Source organism: Microchirus variegatus (genome assembly GCF_963457635.1).
Source record: "Microchirus variegatus genome assembly, chromosome: 14".
Taxonomy (NCBI): domain Eukaryota; kingdom Metazoa; phylum Chordata; class Actinopteri; order Pleuronectiformes; family Soleidae; genus Microchirus; species Microchirus variegatus.
Genome location: NC_139815.1, coordinates 9,029,803 through 9,047,460, shown reverse-complemented (window position 1 = coordinate 9,047,460; position 17,658 = coordinate 9,029,803). Strand labels below are relative to the sequence as shown.

The 17,658-nt window shown below is 39.3% G+C and overlaps 1 protein-coding gene across 1 annotated transcript in view; it reads left to right on the top strand.

The window, feature by feature from the left end:
• madd (MAP-kinase activating death domain) overlaps nucleotides 1-17,658 on the top strand; it is a 46,055-nt gene that overhangs the window by 16,205 nt on the left and 12,192 nt on the right. The window contains exons 8-25 of the mRNA XM_083900669.1: nucleotides 737-793; nucleotides 1,611-1,783; nucleotides 1,892-2,127; nucleotides 2,240-2,396; nucleotides 2,485-2,588; nucleotides 2,673-2,878; nucleotides 3,154-3,407; nucleotides 3,634-3,773; nucleotides 4,240-4,341; nucleotides 9,587-9,695; nucleotides 9,830-10,016; nucleotides 10,575-10,725; nucleotides 11,012-11,215; nucleotides 14,089-14,192; nucleotides 14,281-14,364; nucleotides 15,066-15,224; nucleotides 15,669-15,789; nucleotides 16,339-16,401. Of these exons, the coding sequence (XP_083756795.1) occupies nucleotides 737-793; nucleotides 1,611-1,783; nucleotides 1,892-2,127; nucleotides 2,240-2,396; nucleotides 2,485-2,588; nucleotides 2,673-2,878; nucleotides 3,154-3,407; nucleotides 3,634-3,773; nucleotides 4,240-4,341; nucleotides 9,587-9,695; nucleotides 9,830-10,016; nucleotides 10,575-10,725; nucleotides 11,012-11,215; nucleotides 14,089-14,192; nucleotides 14,281-14,364; nucleotides 15,066-15,224; nucleotides 15,669-15,789; nucleotides 16,339-16,401 (2,611 nt within the window). The remainder of the gene's footprint in view (nucleotides 1-736; nucleotides 794-1,610; nucleotides 1,784-1,891; nucleotides 2,128-2,239; nucleotides 2,397-2,484; nucleotides 2,589-2,672; nucleotides 2,879-3,153; nucleotides 3,408-3,633; nucleotides 3,774-4,239; nucleotides 4,342-9,586; nucleotides 9,696-9,829; nucleotides 10,017-10,574; nucleotides 10,726-11,011; nucleotides 11,216-14,088; nucleotides 14,193-14,280; nucleotides 14,365-15,065; nucleotides 15,225-15,668; nucleotides 15,790-16,338; nucleotides 16,402-17,658) is intronic.

Here is a 17,658-nt window from a genome sequence, read left to right as displayed (position 1 = left end):
CAAATGGCTTAAAATTAACTGGTTCTCATATATTTACTTTGTCGTATTATTTGGAGTTTAAATTTAAGCCTTTTTTTGCTACAGGGATTTAATTGTGCAAGTATTTTATCTATGTGTCTGAAAAGATCTGCTGTGTTCTATCTGTCATCACCACTCCATTGTAATCACTGGTTTGTTCCAGTTGGTCACCATGGATGCTCATCATGTGTCTTTTTAGTGGCTGGATTCTCTGAGTGAAGTCTGGTTTGTCTCTGTGTTTTCACTGTCTTTCATGTTTCCATAAAAATGCATTTTTATCTTAACTCATATTTGTGTCTCTCTCTATTGGTCTTTCTTTTCAATGTCTGTCTAGTCACTGTGAGACTTGCAAAGTCTCTTATGATTTATTGGCTGTTCATCACTTAAAACAAAACAAATATGGATTAACCTTTCCTTATCTCCTTTCTGCAGCTAATTGTGGAGTACATCCAATAAAGATGTTTATTTAAAATAAACATCTATATAAAACTCTCTACAGTGCACTAAACAGATGTCTATTAGACCTACCATCGTGTACTTATTTGCTGTCAGTAAAAGACAACAAATAAGGGAAGTGCGGTTAAAGGAGAAATAAAAGAAAGGGAAAGGTCCATAATTGTTGTGACCCTTCATCATGTGCTGTTCCAGTGTTAGCCACAAAGTTGTCATCCCAGGCCCTCATGTGATTCTCCTCGCATCTCTCTTATCCCCTTCCTAGTGTCTGGTTAGGTTGACCGTGATCACCCAAAAGCAGATCTTCTCCTCTGAAAATAAGGTTACTCATTTCTCCTCCTGTCGAATGTGTAATGCCCCCTGCACGGATATCTTCTCTCTCACATTGTTTGGCTTGTCACTATTACTTGTCTCCTCTTCTCAAAACTTGAATAAAGTGCATAACAGTGTTGCAGAATGTTTCGGACCAGTACTTCGATACACTGCTTAGCTCTGGCTTGCGCATGACTGAATGTGCGTGCATCTATCCTGGCATCAGTGAGTGTTTTCGTAACCAAAACAAGAAATGAAGAAACTTTATCACGTCGATAAATTTAACATTCATCCAGACTCCGTTACTAAATGTTCCATAACGCTAAGCTAAACATTGACACTTGAGTCCGCAGCAGTTCCCTCAAAGCAAACCATGCATAGTGACTTACCTCCCTTGTCCTCTTCCTCTCCTAAATGACACACCCACTGCAGACATCAATATGCATGAAACAGACAATTGTACATGTTGGTAGCAAATTAGTTAGATTACTATATATATATCAGTTTTAGGACAGGCCATGGCTGAGTGGAAGGGAAATGGGCTTGTAACTGGAGGGTTCCTGGTTTGAACTCCCACCAGTTCAAGGGGTGAGATATCCCTCAGCAAGGTACCCAATCTCCATTGTTAATTGGACACTCTAAATTGACCCCACCCACGGGGCCCTTTAATCAACATTTTCCATGTTTAACCCTCCATTAGAGAGGCCAAATTTCTAATAATCAAATATTGATGTCAAATGTGGGAGTGGTCAATCAGAGTGCTGTGCTTTGTTTGTCTTGAGATCCACTGCAATGTTTATAATTTGTGTCACTGTCACTTGTTGTAGGCCTTGGCCAGTATGAGTTTGAACACCCAACCCATCCTGAACCTGGAGAAGTTTCAGGAAGGTCAGGAGATGCCCCTGCTCCCACCTGGACGAGATAAAGCATCACCATCCTCCACAGAGTTCAACCCTCTAATTTATGGAAATGACGTTGATTCTGTGGATGTTGCAACAAGGCAAGCCTTCACCGTTAATTCCCATTGACACTGTCAGGTTTTTGTTCGGAGGTCCAATTGTACAAAAATGTCCATAAACTGAAATGTAATCACTTCTTTGTCGTGTAGGGTGGCCATGGTACGGTTCTTCAATTCCCCAAATGTTCTTCAGGGATTCCAGATGCACACGCGCACCTTGCGCCTTTTCCCCCGACCAGTGGTGGCTTTTCAGTCATCGTCTTTTCTTGCTTCTCGGCCAAGACGTTCTTGCTTTGCAGACAAACTTTCTCACACACAGGCAGTGGAGTTCTACGGAGAGTGGGCTCTCAATCCCACTAACCTTGCCTTTCAGAGGATACATAACAGTAAGACTCTTTTCAAAATGATTGTAGTCTCTGTCTCACTTCATGTGCTTTACAGAAATGTGAAGTCCTTTGAGTTTTAGAATTTAGCATACTCTGCCCACTTCTGTTGCAGACGTGTTTGACCCTTCGTTAATCGGAGATAAGCCCAAGTGGTATGCTCACCAGCTACAGCCAGTGCTCTACAGAGTTTATGATGGAAGCTCCCAGTTGGTTGAAGCTATGGCCGGACCATTGGAGGACGAGGGCAATGAATCTGATCCCACAGACAGGTAACAAAATCAGAGTTTGTGTTTATATGCTGTTGAGAATCTCATTTAGGCAGCTTTTGGTTATAAAAAAAACATAATTGTGTTGCAGTGGTAGTGACAGCGAGGCATATGATGACTCCAGCTCATCTTATTCCTCACTTGGAGACCTTGTAAGTGAAATGATCCAAGGTGACATCCAGGGAGACACTCCGAGTAAGTGGTTGCTCGATTGAAGTTTACACATTGACTGTGCTTATGTGGTTTTCTTCAATGTAATGTTTTACTCTAATGTGTTAGGCTTGGACCCTCCAACCCACGCTGCACTGGGAGATGCTAGCGAGGTTGAATTTCATGACTTTCAGGACTACAGCGATGGTCACGGCTCGGAGGTTCCATCCGCTGGCGACGGACCTGCTGAATCCACTGATGGACAACCTCTTCGCTCAAGCTCCAGCACAACTGCAAGTTCAAGTCCCAGTACAATCATCCAGGGAGTCAACAATGTGTGTGACCTCTCTAATGAGTGAAAAGTTTTCATTTTTGAACATATATTTTGAAAAGACTTTAAGACTACAATTTAATGAATAGCTAGGATAGTCTTGCTTTATTTAGTTATGTACTAAATAATTACAGCTTTTAAACTGAATTTTAATGAGACATTTCACAGAAAAATTAGCAAACAATATTGAATTTAAATGTATCTAATATTTATTCTAATGAAAGGGCAGTATTAAATAGTTTACACAGTTCCCATTACTCTGTGTGTGATTTTTTTCAGGAGCAGGGGGAAGCATCTGAAATTGAAGCGTCAGCGAGTGCAGCTTTACAGAACCCAGTCCCTGGATTGGGCACACAGCCATTCCTCAGACCTCCAGCTGATGCTGGCCCGATGGACCCAGCCAACAAAAAGCAAGAGTATGACAACCCGTACTTTGAGCCTCAGTATGGCTTCCCATCAGAGGATGACCCTGATGCAGAGGAGCAAGTAGAGACATACACCCCTCGATTCAACCAGAACCTCAATGGCAACAAGTGTGTTTAAACTTGAATATCACTTGATTTAATATGTTATCATCATTCAAATGGTGTTCTCTCTCTGCACCCAGCATGTCAAATTTACTCTCTCCATTCATGGTGGTCCCCTATCATTTGTGGTGTGATGTTGTGATGATAATTATCGTGTGAGTGCTTGAGTGTTTTGTCATCTTGTCTGTTAACTCTGTGACACACTAATACTACCTTGTGGTCATTTCTTTAGGGCTACGCGTCCGTTACGTCCTAGTAGCCTGAGGCTCCCTGGAGAGTCCGATGGGGAGGGAGACTCCCGCAACAGCTCGCCAAACTCCACTATTTCCAACAGCAGCAATGATGGATTTGGAGGACTCATGTCCTTTGCTAGTAAGTATGAATTTGACTTTATTTCAGCTAAATACCTGCTGTAAAACATAGAAAGTGGATTGATTGTATGGATGCACAAAAAACAAAGGCTGTTTTGTAAATATTTAACGGCCTGTTTATGCTTCAACATGCCCCCTCACACACAAATGCAGAGGAGTGTACTCTGAGTGGAGTCGCCTATAAGGCTGAACGTGATTCCGTCTTGTCTGCGGAACGTACAAGATAGTTTCTTAGTTTACTCGCACACATAAATTTGACTGCATAATCTGAAAGGAGTCATACTTCCTCACCTGGCTAAGTTCTGTGGAGTTCTTTGTAAGTGTTAATTACTTTTGACATCATACGGCTCCAAAAAGGCCTGGAGTATTCCATTTGTTCTGCATGAAAGGGCAACATGACTCAAGTTGTTTCCCCCAAACATTACATGTGTTGTTCCTGTTGTCTGATTTTATCATTCCCACCACAGGCAATCTATACAAGAACCACGGCACCAGTTTCAGTCTGTCCAATCTGGCCCTTCCCAACAAAGCAGCGAGGGAGAAGGCAACACCTTTCCCCAGTTTAAAAGGTAGGAAATGACAGCAAATGTGACTAACTTTATGTCTGTTCAAGCTCTACGTATAGCTGGTCCTTAATGTCTGCCCCAGTTCCCTAGTGTTGTTTCCGAGGTATTAAGAATCCGTATTAAAATATTCCAGATCTAAAGTTGCGAACTCCACGAAATGGATATTATATATATAAAAAAATGTCCTCATGTTTTGCATAATTGGCTTCATGTTTGTCTTGTATGTGTTTATTAATATATTCCCTTTTTTCATTCCACCACTCGCATATTTGAATGCTCTCATTTGATATACATGTTCTTTCATGACATTCTAGTGGATAATAAACCAAACTTATGTCATAGATTTGTTGATGGCCAACATTGTGCACAGAGCGCTTGTATAAAGAATTACATAGTGTTTTTTAACAGTATTTGCTGTTTATCTGCCCTTTTGTGTTAATTTCTCTTTCTCTGTTATTTGTTTGGGCTAAAAGAATATTTTAATTTTGATATGGAGGAGGAAATGGAGCAAGCAGGTTTGTAGAGCGGTTTGTTTTTATAGTGTGACTTTTTCTTCCCTTTGGATTGCCAAATGGATATGGCACTATTTTGAGGAGAAGTTATTGAGGATATGTCAAGCAAAGGTTTTTCTCTCAAGAGTGTTGGCAGTACAATCCACTCAATAAATATATATTTTTTTATTATTATATATTATTATATATTATTTACCCAATTGGTTCTTCATTTGCCTCATGCAAAATGCAAACATTTATGTGAATATTGGTACAAATATGTGCCTTGGTAGCATTCGGAAGCAGATAAATATAGCTTTTTCCTAATTAGTCTTTTTCAGTCATGAGTCTACACCGAGACTGGTGCCAGCTATCAGATTAAGTTAAACAAGAATGGAAACAAACTTTAAATTCATTCCACTTGCATTTGCAGCTGACACTTATCTGTAGCTAGTTTATAAAGGTCCAACTCAGAAAAAAGGAATCTGAAGAACTAAAATTGCCTTTATTGTCTAATATTTAAGGTTTTAGACAGTATTGACATGAGTTATGTTTGGGCTGGATTTTCAATGTAACTGAGAGAAAAAAAATACAGGTGGAGCATGGTAACCTAACTCAATAGCTCCACTCCATGTGGAATAGCTGCCATAGAAAATGTTGTGTTCGTTTTGATTATGATGTGTTCTGTCTTTGTTGTTCAGATGATCCTGACAGCCCGGGTATGTTATGTCTGGAGTGACACTCTGTTTTAGACCCCTGACTAGGCAATTCTTTATTCTTGAAGTGATCTTTTCCTATCTTACACCCTGGCCTAAGATAGAAGACACCTCCTAATGCCGTTTTACATAGAGCTACAGTATACCTTACCCTTTCCTTTCTTTATCATTCCTTTTGTGTGACTGGTGCATTTTTGGTGTGGCATCTGCAAATCCTCACCACTACAGGAGGATGTTTCCCTTTAACTGTTTTAATGTAGTTACATATAGTATACTATACTGTATGTATTTGAATGCCATTAACAGACCGATCAGCCCTCAAGTGAATGGAAGTTATTTCCCATCTTCTTCCCAACACTTGTGTATTCTTCCCTGTGTGGTGGCTTCCATTATTGAGTGTGTTCTTACTTGTTTGAGGTCGCTGAATATTTTTAACAAAACAAGTGATAAAAACTTAAATTTCTATAATGCCTATGATGATCAACATTTCTGTTGCGCTCAAAATAAGATCTGTCTGTCAAATGATTACGATAATACTAAATTACAACCCAAGTAAAATGCTTTTGGTGACCATTTGATGATCTCTACTTCTCAGTATTATTCACATAGTTCATGTTATGGTGGATTCAACGGAGCACGAGGTGTACCTTCTTATCGGATCAGTAGATGTTGAATGTGTTGCCATTGCCAAACACATGGGGTTGATACCCTCATCAGTACATTTTGTATTTTTTTGTCTGTCTGCCCTGTCACTCTATTTACTTTCTTTGCTTTGGCACCATGTTTAGTGTGCATGTCTGTAATGGGTTGATGTTCAGACTGGTTGTGTCTGGGCCGGTGTCCCTCTCTCTGTCCACCTTACGCGGCACTAATTCTGGGTTTTGTGTGCAGTATTTGGGCTAAATTCTCTAATGGAGATTATTACTGAGGCCGGCCCGGGGAGCGGAGAAGGTGGGTTTTGCCCTCTAATCGAGTGAGCTGCATGCTTCTCTAAGCCAGTCAACTACATCTCCCAACATTCCTTTTGTGTGTCCTCATTCCAGTCACTATGTATGTCATCAAAGATCCAGTGGAGCAACTCGTCTTGTTTTACCATGCTGCCATTCATAGTGATTGTCCCTTTCCTCACGCTGTTTTTCACTCCACCATATTTCGAGATTTGTTTATTGAGCTAACTTCATCACAAGTAAATCAAAGTAAAAGGAAAGCTGTACTTTGAACCAACATCAGTAATCATTAAAAAAAAGTGAAACAATACATCATGCAACTTAAAGCCACGGGGAAGCAAATTAAGAGCAACATGAGGATGATTTTTGAAAAGAAGAATAAGAATAGACCAAAGCTTATCCGCCCACATCCATTGTTTGGCATTGTTTACTTGTTCTGTACAGATGGGGTTTGGCCTTCAAGCTGTAATTATGCAGTGCACAAGGAGCAGTGGCTGCATTTTTATTATGCTAAGTTTGATTACGTCTAATGAAAATTCTATTTTATCAGAGCAAGAGGGGCATTGGCCATACCAGGATACTGTTTGTCATGTATCAGGATTGCAGTTATTCATTTATAATCTGCATTTATAGATATACTATGATTATATGTAAAATATTACATATACTTGGATAAATCTATTGCACTGCTATAATAAATCTTCCTTCAGAAGGTTTGTGAGGAGTCTTTTGGCTGTTGTAGACTATGTTCAAGGGGCTTTTTATAGCATTTAAAACATAATAGATATTGATACAATAGACAGTATCATATTACTTGCTGACTAGTAGAAGTTTATACCATGAGTTATTTACAGTGTAATTTATGTTTTTTAAGTTATTTATAGTATTTTATTTTTCTATATATTTCTATATATTTATTTATTTATAAGACAATATTATTGTCTTATTATATGGGTTCTTTTTTAAAAATAAGTTTATATACAATTTTTTTAAGTTATTTACAGTATTTTATTGTTCTTTACACTTTTTCCACATACTTTATTTATCTCTCCGTTCCTACAACAACATAAAGATAAAATTTGAATTTTTCTGACATATTTACGAATGGTAATTAATTGTGATTAATCCACAGCTACCCTGTGATCAATCTGATTTAAAAATGTTAATCTTTTGACAGCTCTAATTGATACATTTATATATGTATGTATTGCTTTTTTTTTTATATCAAAACTAATCTATCGATGTACAAAATAAACATTCAGTCATGACCAAAATCATATCGTTCAACTGCAGACAGGTTCCATGCTGTAGGTCTTCTCCATCTTAACATCTGCAGCACTTTCATTGTCATATTATACTAAACTGGTGGCGATTCAGTTATAAAATTAACCCATAGCTTTGATTATAACAGTGCATGAGATTGAAGGGTTTCTGGCTCTTGCATTCTTCTTTTCTTTCTGTCTTTCTATCCAAGTCGTTTCGATCTAGTAAATCTGCCAGCATCAACTCACTGGCAACACAGTGTCAAAACTGTTTTTTCCTTTTCGCAATCAGAAACCAGATACACTTTAATCTCTGAAGCAATATAGTCCTTGTAAATCTCAAATAAAAGATGTGTCATTTAGTAATTAGCCATGTAATGGAGCAGGATAATGTACAGGTAAAAAAAAACAACAACCAAAGATTTGTCATCAATCAGCATTATGACAGACTGTGATTGACAGTGTTTGAGTTGAGTGTCTGCCTGTTGAATTAATGATGAGTTTGAGGTCAGATCGAGGTAAAGTCTGATTGATGATACCTCAGCGATTCTTTGTGCCGCTGAACTTCTTGTTGTTTAAGAGGGTGTGATGAACCTGAGACCAAAACCATGATACTTTATTTCCACAGCCATGCTAACATTGTAATATTAAATTATAGAATTGTGATACCATTAAATGTATTAATAACTGTGTAGGTCAGCAGCACAGCACCTGGTTTTATTGCATTTGGATCACTTGGATCTGCCGGCTACCTAAATAGTTCACTCGCTTTTCAAGTCACATGTTTACTCGATTATGTTGTATTGCAATGGGAGCGAAATCATGGTAATGCAGTAACTTAAGATTGATCCGCTCCAATTGTATAGATTTTCACAACATCCATTAGAGTTGAGCACATGAGCGAGGACGCTTCCCAATTTCTCATCTTCTTCACCTCTGTCCGTCCACTCGTGTCTTATTTTCTTTTCATGCATGACATTATTGTAGTTGCTGCACACACTATCCTTTTGTTTGACCTCACATCACAATGCTGCTAACGTGTGATGCCACCACCAAGAGCACCATTTGTGTGTGTGTGTGCGTGTGTGTGTGTGTGTGAGAGAACCACATCCCTGTTTCCCTGATTCTAGCATATCAAGTAATTTCTACTCCGCAGTAGTGAACCATTAGTAGATACAACGTGTGACTATCCTCTTCACAAACTGATTTGTGCTCTATTCAATACAGTAGCTTAAAACAAATCTACACTTATGGCCACTTTATCAGGCACACTGGACACCTCATATATTTGGATCTGCTTCAAGGTTTGATCTGTTGTGCATTTAGAGATGGTCCTCTGCCTATCTCGTTTGTAATCAGTGATTATTATTTTTCAAACCAATCAAATCATTCTTCTCTGACCTCTGTAATCAACAAGGCATTTTCTCCCACAGAACTCCTGCTCACTATTTATTTTCAAACCATTCTCTGTAAAACCCTGAGATGGTTGTGTATTGAAGTCAGAGTAGATCAGCAGTTTCTGAAATACTTGGTTACGTCTGCCACCAAAAGCCATGTAATGTTCATGCTTGGTTTGAACATCATGCCTTAAAATGTTGAGTTGCTGGCATGTGATTGGCTAATTATGTATTTGCCTTAATAAAAAAAAAGGTGTACCTTAAAAAAGTGGCTGGTAAGTGTAGCTTAAAAGCTGTCCTGGTGCATAGTTCCCGATGAGCAAGTGCCTTTGTGTCTACCTGTACTGAATACTCTCCTGTCTACTGAACTAGTAGTTTGCAGCATTTGTTGCACTGTGGGCTTCAGAGTCCTCATTGTTCTGGCTCCTATTCCAGGCGTACGACCACCACGAGCCCTTGTGGACCAGAAGTCTTCAGTAATCAAGCACAGTCCAACAGTAAAGAGGGAATCTCCATCTCCTCAGGGTCGAGTCAACAACACAAGGTAATGAGCTTTTTCAAAAATCCATCCTCTGTCTTGGGAGAGATTGAAACAAAATGAATAATTCTTCATTTGTTGGACTGGACAGTCATGGTCCATGTCAGTGTTGTGTTACTGAAACTGCCATCTTTACTCAGCGAGAACCAGCAGTTCTTGAAGGAAGTGGTGCAGAGTGTTCTGGATGGTCAGGGAGTCGGCTGGCTCAACATGAAGAAAGTGCGTCGCCTGTTGGAGAATGAGCAGCTTCGTGTCTTTGTGCTGAGTAAGCTGAATAGAGCCATCCAGTCAGAGGAAGATGCCAGACAGGAGATCATACGTGATGTGGTGAGAGGCTTTGTTTTTCACTTTACACTGTGAAATGATATGCCAAGAAATGCACATTATTAACAGTGTGAACATCTTTGTACAGCAAGGCATTATAACCTGTGCACAATATTCAGTTCAATTCAATTCAATTGTATTTGTAGAGTGCCAAATTACAACATACATTATCTCAAGGCACTGTACATAGATAACATCATGGAGAGCAGAGAAACCCAACAATTCACACAATGAGCAAACACTAGGCATCCATGGAGAGAAAAAAACTCCCTTTTAACAGAAGAAGAAATCTCTGACGGAACTAAAATCAAAAATGTGCGGCCATCTGCCTCGACCGGTTGGTGTGAAAGGAAAAAAGGGGGACAGATGGGGAGAGAGAAAGGACAAGAGAGAGATGAGTTAGAGACAGAAGAAATATACCAGGAGCAGATATACAACAATTGCATCAAGCTATACACTTCTATACCCTCTTTCTTTAAACCATGTGACTTGTATTGATGCTTCTTTTTTTGTTTGTTTTGAAATTAATCCAAACCATGTCACCATCTCTCTTGTCTCCAGGAGGTGAGCAGAAAGGTTTACAAAGGCATGTTGGACATCTTGAAGTGCACAGTTTCAAGTCTGGAGCACTCTTACACCAATGCAGGCCTTGGAGGAATGGCCAGTGTCTTCAGCTTATTTGAAATTGCACGCACACATTATCAAACCAAAGGTAAGTCAAGTACATGTACATTTGATGCTGTGTTGAGCAATGTTTTATTAAAAGATTAAACCTTTGTTGTTTTTCTTTCCCTGACATGTTGTGCTATTAAGTGTAATAGCTGCAGGCTTGTGCTTCTAACACTTATCCATTGTCTTAATATTAAGCTTTAATCTGCATGCAAGAGCATTTCACCACTGTTTTTCCTTCCTTGTTTAACTCTGCTAACCTTTTCCCAGTTTAAACTACAAATGTGATGAACTCTGTCTTTGGACCCTTAATTTTGGTAACTTGGTAGACCCAGAAAAACGCAAGCGAAGCCCCACAGACAGTGCTGGCAGCCCGGGAAGTAAAGAGAGTCCTTCTGGTCGTATGGAGACTGCCAGACCTCAGGGCCTTCTGAATATTCCCCACCTGCAGCTGCCGGATCACTCAACGGGCAAAGGAGCCCGGCATTTTGATACCAGGAGTCTGAATGAGGAGAACTTTATTGCCTCGATTGGTGTGTACACCACTCCAGCCCCTGTTGCATGTGCACTGTGAGATCCTCCCACCCCTCAACAAGCTCCCAGTCTCCCACCATCATAACCATCTCAAATAAAGATACCCTCACTTGTCCCAGACCCAGATTCTTACAGGTGCTACAATATTTCACACTCTTTGTCATGAAGCTGTTGTGATGGTAGCAACAAAAACACAGTGAAAATTAACTGAAAAAAGCAAAATAGTATTGTGGTAGATCAGCTGAATGAAAGCTGAAGTCAGAATTTGGGTGTATTTCCATTGGAGTCACGAATAGGCTTTAAAAAGAGTTTGGAATATTTCCCTGTCTTTCAGCCTGGACTGCGTGTGTTTGTTCCCCCTTCGTTTTTGATATCTGCCTGTGTTTGCCTCCTCTGAAATTCCGTTGTCAGCCTCTTAGCACCTTGACTGCATGTCTTTGTTTTGGTCTTCCAATACCTAAATCTGCAGTAGTGGGCGATTGAAACCAGAGGTATGCGCATCAATAGTCAAATCGGTGCTCGTCGACGCCTTTTACTGCAGGTTTCTGCAAGGCGTGCTGTAGAAAAATGGCAGCTCCTTTGCTCTCAGCATGGAGGGTGGAAGCATCACTCCCCAGTAAACAGTCCCAGTGAAGAGACAAATTTCAGTGATTGGTCACCAAAGCACCAATTGAATTTTACATCTTAATCCTGTCAGAATTGTTCTGGGTCTGTATACGGGGGACACTCTTCAGTCAGCCACCCTGACTCCTCTCCTACCTGCACCCCTTTTCCTCCTTTTAGAAGTTGCACCTTCAATTCTACAGTACGCTGTGAGACTTGCATCCCGGCTTCTGCAACTGCTCCATTTCACCTGCTGGCTTAGTCGGCCTCAGTCAACCCCCATCCCATGCTCTATTTCTAGACCAACCAGCTCTCTCTCACTCTCTCTAACCATTGCTCTGGAGAGCTGCACAAATGCAACTGATGAAATCAGGGGCCAAATTCAATCTGACACCACTGTGTGGCTCTCCAGGACTTTTGGCCAGGAGCTATGGGTGTTGTAATGTTACCATAGTAGCTGTTATGCGCACTGGATCCAGCTTGACTACAAAACTCAGATTTTTGTCCTGTTGCCCAGACTGAAGCACAACTACATGTTAACATTTCAAACCACCCTAATTCAGTATTGATACAACTCTAAATGCTTTTTTTTATTTGCCTTGTTTTGATTTTAATGCTCATCCACCATACATGCCTTTTCAATCAGCTCTCTGACTCTCTCTCTGTCTTTCTCTCCTTGCTTGCAATGCATCTTGGGTAGAATTGTGGAGCAAGCACCAGGATAAGCAAAAAGCTATGGAAAAACCACAGAGTAAGACACTTTTCACACACCCAAAAACTAAAGAAAAAGAACAAACACAAATGGGGTGCTCGGCTGTCGACCTTTCCCCAACCTGTTCTCCACTTTTTTAAACTCACTGGTGTTTTTACAGATGAATAAATGAATGCTACCAGTAAACATGTCAGCAGTGGACATCTGACAATATAGTCATAATAGTCTTAATGTCAGATTGTAAATGAAAGGATTTTACATTGGATGGATTATGCATAAATGAGACATAGATTAGGGGTACATTCAGATGAGAATGACAGTGTATTCTGATAATCTCATGTTCTAATACAGGACTTATTTTATACAGTATTGTTCTTTTAGTTGAATTGCATCTGCAGCATATTTAACGTAACCTCTCACAGATAAAAGGCTGTGACAAATTACATCGTTAAGCATTTCATGTTATTTAATCCAGAGTTGAGATGAGAGCGACTCTTTGTTTTCTATGAGGGTTTTCTTCAGCAACCATTACTATAGTATGTGCTACTGTTATTTTTTTAATGCACTCTGTACCACAGCTAATTTTCAGTAGCAGCGTTTCACTGTAGAAACAAAGACCTTTTAGACTGGAAGGTATCCAATTTATTGATTTAGTGTTAAACAATATGTCCTTCATTTTAAAAGGGAATATCATTTTGTAGTCTTTTTTTTTCAGCTTGAGTAAAATTTTATTTAGATTTCTACCATTTTTTTCTTCGTTTTCCTTGACTTCATGCATCACGATGAACAGAAATGAATACCCGCTGCCCCTTCCTACCTCTTTTAACTTTATTCTTTCCAGTTTCAAGTGGCTTGCTGTAAATAATGTGTTTACAGCCAACAGTTATGCATTTATTTAAAGGTTTTCAAAACTTAAGAGTCACAGACGGACAAAGATAAAGGGAAAACAAAGATTGTGTCACGATCTACCTGTCACCATATCTGCAGCTACGCAAGTGATCAATAATGAAGTACTAATCTCACTTGAAACAGAAACTGTCTCCTTTACCGTCCATCAGTTTGTCTGCATGCCTAACTGCCTGTGTTTGTTGTTTTTGGTGTAACTTTGGCCACATTTGCAGCATTGACTGACAATTAATGTCACGCTCTTGCAGTTATGTATTTTTTTTGTGTTTGAAACTTCTTCCCCAGTTTTATTGCACTCTCTGCTTGCCCCTTTGTCACTTCTCTCTGTTCTTTAAAAACACCTCGTGTTATGTGACTTGATACAGAAAAAATTGCAAAATGAAGTTTAAGTCTTCCTGTATGTTAAGTAGCAGAGTCACTTTTAAGAGTCTTTGATAACAGAATCACTCAAACATGGGTAAGGTAGTTTTATAGTGATTGCTTTGCTGTGTCATAATTGTAGCGTTATAGAGGCTTTGGCACTTTTAAATGTGTGTAGCGTCATTGTTGCTGTGCTATGGTGGCTTTGAGGGCAGCGACACCTTTAAGGTAAGAATCTAAATAAGAAGTCCTGCTCTTGTCAATAAGCTGATCACACATGTGCCTTTTCAGGGTCTGATGGGTCTAAGCAGCAGCGCCCCCAGGTGGCTGATGCAGAGGAGAAGAAATCACAGATCAGTGCGGACAGCGGCCTCAGTGTCACATCTGGATCGCAGGTTTGTGAACGGAGGATTGTGTGAATTAGGAAATACAAATATTGCACGCACACTTGACAAGTTTTTCTTTCTTTTTCTGGAGTTACAGAAGAGCGACACTGAATCTGTAACGAGCTCAGAGCCGCCAATCCTGACAAGAACCACCAGCCAGGATTCTGAGGCTAGCACAGTGGTAGGGCACGGCCAACTTGGATCCTGTGCATTTTGTTCCTTTGCCTTTCAGATACATAGTCATCACTGTACAAACTATTTAATACATGTTTCCCCTTCAAAGTATGTTGGTTAAAAAAAAACCTTAAAAAGGAAACTGCTTCATCTTATTGTTAATACGAGTGTACACTATATGTACTTAAATGTCACTGCTGCAACCATTTGGAAAACTTAATGGAGATAAGACTATAACAAAATAGGTGAAATTCTGTACATATAGTCTTGTATTAGAAGGAAAAAATCTAAATATTGTGGTTTTATTTTTTGTTTATCTGTGTTGGCTGCAACCCAGGGTATTGAAGACCTTTGTCTGCTTCATTTAAAGCATTTTGTGTTTGTTGTTTTTTTAGATTTCTCACAGTACTAGCTCAGTGAGCATTGATTTTGTAAATGTTCCTCATTTTATCAAGAAATGAAACATTAATTGCAATACTTGTAGAATTGTGATTAATCATAGCTACAATACAAATACAAATGAGACTCACAATTTCATTTTACAGCTGGTAAATCATATGCAATAAGCAAATGCAACGATTTAGTGCAATTTCAAACATTTTTCTTAAACCATGAATGATAAGCAGCGGAAATGAATGCCTTAACCTACTTTAAAACACAATATTGTGCTCTAGTATGTTGTTCTTACACCTGTATCTTTACTTTTAGATAAGCAATAGCTCTGGAGAGACACTCGGTGCCGACAGTGACCTGAGCAGCACAGCGGGAGAGGGCCTCGGTGGCAGGACTGCGGCTCATTTGATGCAGTCCAGAGGGACTCTGTCTGACAGTGAGATTGAAACCAATCCAGCCACAAGCTCAGTGTTTGTGAGTAAAAGACACAAAGTGAAATGTGCAGATATCATACAGCTTGTGGATTAATTTAGTAATGACTTACTTTGTACTTATGAAGTGACATAGGTTAAATTTGTGTTCTATAAAAAAAAATATTTCCACCTGTTATAAACACCTAATATGGAGAGAAAAAATGTCATGTTGTTTCCAATAAAAAACTTTTGTAAATCCTGTAAGTGTATACAACTAAAGCAAGCTCAAGGGATTGTTTAATGGGAGAATGCGTTAAATAAGTTTTAACACCTCATGTTGAAAACTGCCCCCATGATGATGTGGGCAAAAACGTGTATATTTAACTTCAGTAATGTGCTGTTGTTCCACCCTGTCACTATGGTGTTTAGTGAAGCAAACATTTGCACTTGTGTTTTTTGGTGATTGCTAGTAGCACAAATGTGACAAATGTTCCTGTATCTGTAGGGAAAGACCCACACTCTGAAACCAGGTGCAAAAAATCATATGCCTGCTGTGGCAAAGCCGGTGCCTGTGCAGCCCATGGAAGACTACAGTATGCGGATTTACCTCTGTGAAGGCCTGCTGGGTAAGAAAATATTACCTATTGTTTTTTGTTTTTTGTTTTTTTTTGTCCTGTACCTACTGTAACATGGCTTAACTAACACTAACGTTGTCACCTCTGTTGGTTGTCAGAGAAAACCTTTTTGCACTGTATAACCTTTAATAACACTGTTAACTTTAGCACAATCGACTTTTGTCGATAGTGGAAAGTTATTTTGAAGAGGAGGAAGCAGAAGTCAGGCATGTGATGACTTAGAACTTGTCTGATGTAACCTAACATCGTTTTTTTTATAATGATGAAGTAGAAAGCTTGTCACATGGAAAACAACTATGAAATTGAATGTTAAATGAAAAAGATTTTTGTTTTTCATTCAAGTCACAGGCTATAAATTAGTGAGAGAATAAGTGGGTGTTGTTGTGTGTCCTTTGAAATCCTCCTTCTCGTTCCTCTGGTGTGGTTCTTGAATCGCTCTAGCTCTGGTTTTTGCCATTAATCCCACTCACTTTCACCTAACCTCCTCCTGCTCTCGCTGCTTCTTTACCCTTCTGCTGCTCCTCCTGGGACACTATCCAGGCCGTGATAAGAGCTCCGTTTGGGATCAACTAGAGGATGCTGCCATGGAAACCTTTTCTCTAAGTAGGGCTAATCTCATGCCTTTGCACTCTTTCACTGTGTGTGGATGTGAGGTGTTTTCATTGTTCGTTCCTAAAAAAGCTCTGTGTTTTAATCTTTGACGTGGGCTTTTCCTGTGTGTTGGTTGGTGCTGAACATTTGCGTGTTTTCTCTGACATGAGCTAGAGGTGGAAAACATGAGCACTGCTGTAACATGTGGTCAGAGTTTTCCCTCGCAAAGATTGAACTGCATGGTGTGTTATTTTTAGTTCTTCCTCGGATGTTTTCATCCGGTTTCCTGACCAAACTTCATGTTCGATTAAAAGCTCAACATGTCATGGTTTTGCATATTTTATGAGTGCATGTTGCCTTCAGGTGCTGTCAGAAATGTAACTGTGATTTGAGCACACTACTTTGAGTCAGCCACCACTGAGGATTAGGAAATGACACTGCTGACATTTCCAGTACGTTTTTCTTGGTGGTGTCAAGGGTGGGAATATATAAACTACCTCTGCCACTGAATAATTGATATATTTAATCCATATTTTACATCCCAAGGTTGTAATTATCCTGTAGATATCTGCAACTTGATTTCCTCAGTTGGAAAGCACTTAAAGGCAACATCAGACACCTTATAAAATGTGGCAGTGTCTCTAAAAATGGATACTTTAAGGTTTTAAGAACACCTGTTTGTTGAGAGTTGTATCACAAAAGTACACAATGTGTAACTAAAATTTGGCTAATTGGCTCCAGTGTTGTTTTCATACACAAGACAAGACCAATAAACTGTCTTTTAATTTTAATTTGAAGCAGATTTGTGTTACAGTAAAGTGTGATTTCCTCACCAGCAGTAAACTAAGCTATAAAAGCTATACAGCTTACAGCCAAGCTATAAAAAGAAGGCAACTTGAAAAATTCAAATAGTTTGATAGTCGTTGACATCATTTACTCTGCCAACTCATCCCATTTTTGAAGATACAGGGTGTCCGCGGGGTCTTAAAAAGTATTAGAAGTTCATAAATCAGATTTGGGAAAATGAAGGCCCTTAAAAAGTATTAAAACGTCTTAATCATGAATTCATGAGGTACTAAATTTTGTCCATAGAGTTTGACTGCAAAAAGTATGCATGAATGTATTTATTATCCTCCTCGCGTTTGTTAAAAACAACGATTCTCACCCTGCAAGAAGTGCGTAAACGTGGCGTTACGCATGAAATAAACTTCAAAATCGTCAGAAAAATTTAAGTTTACTGCGAACTCAAACTGTTTTGTAAGTTCAATA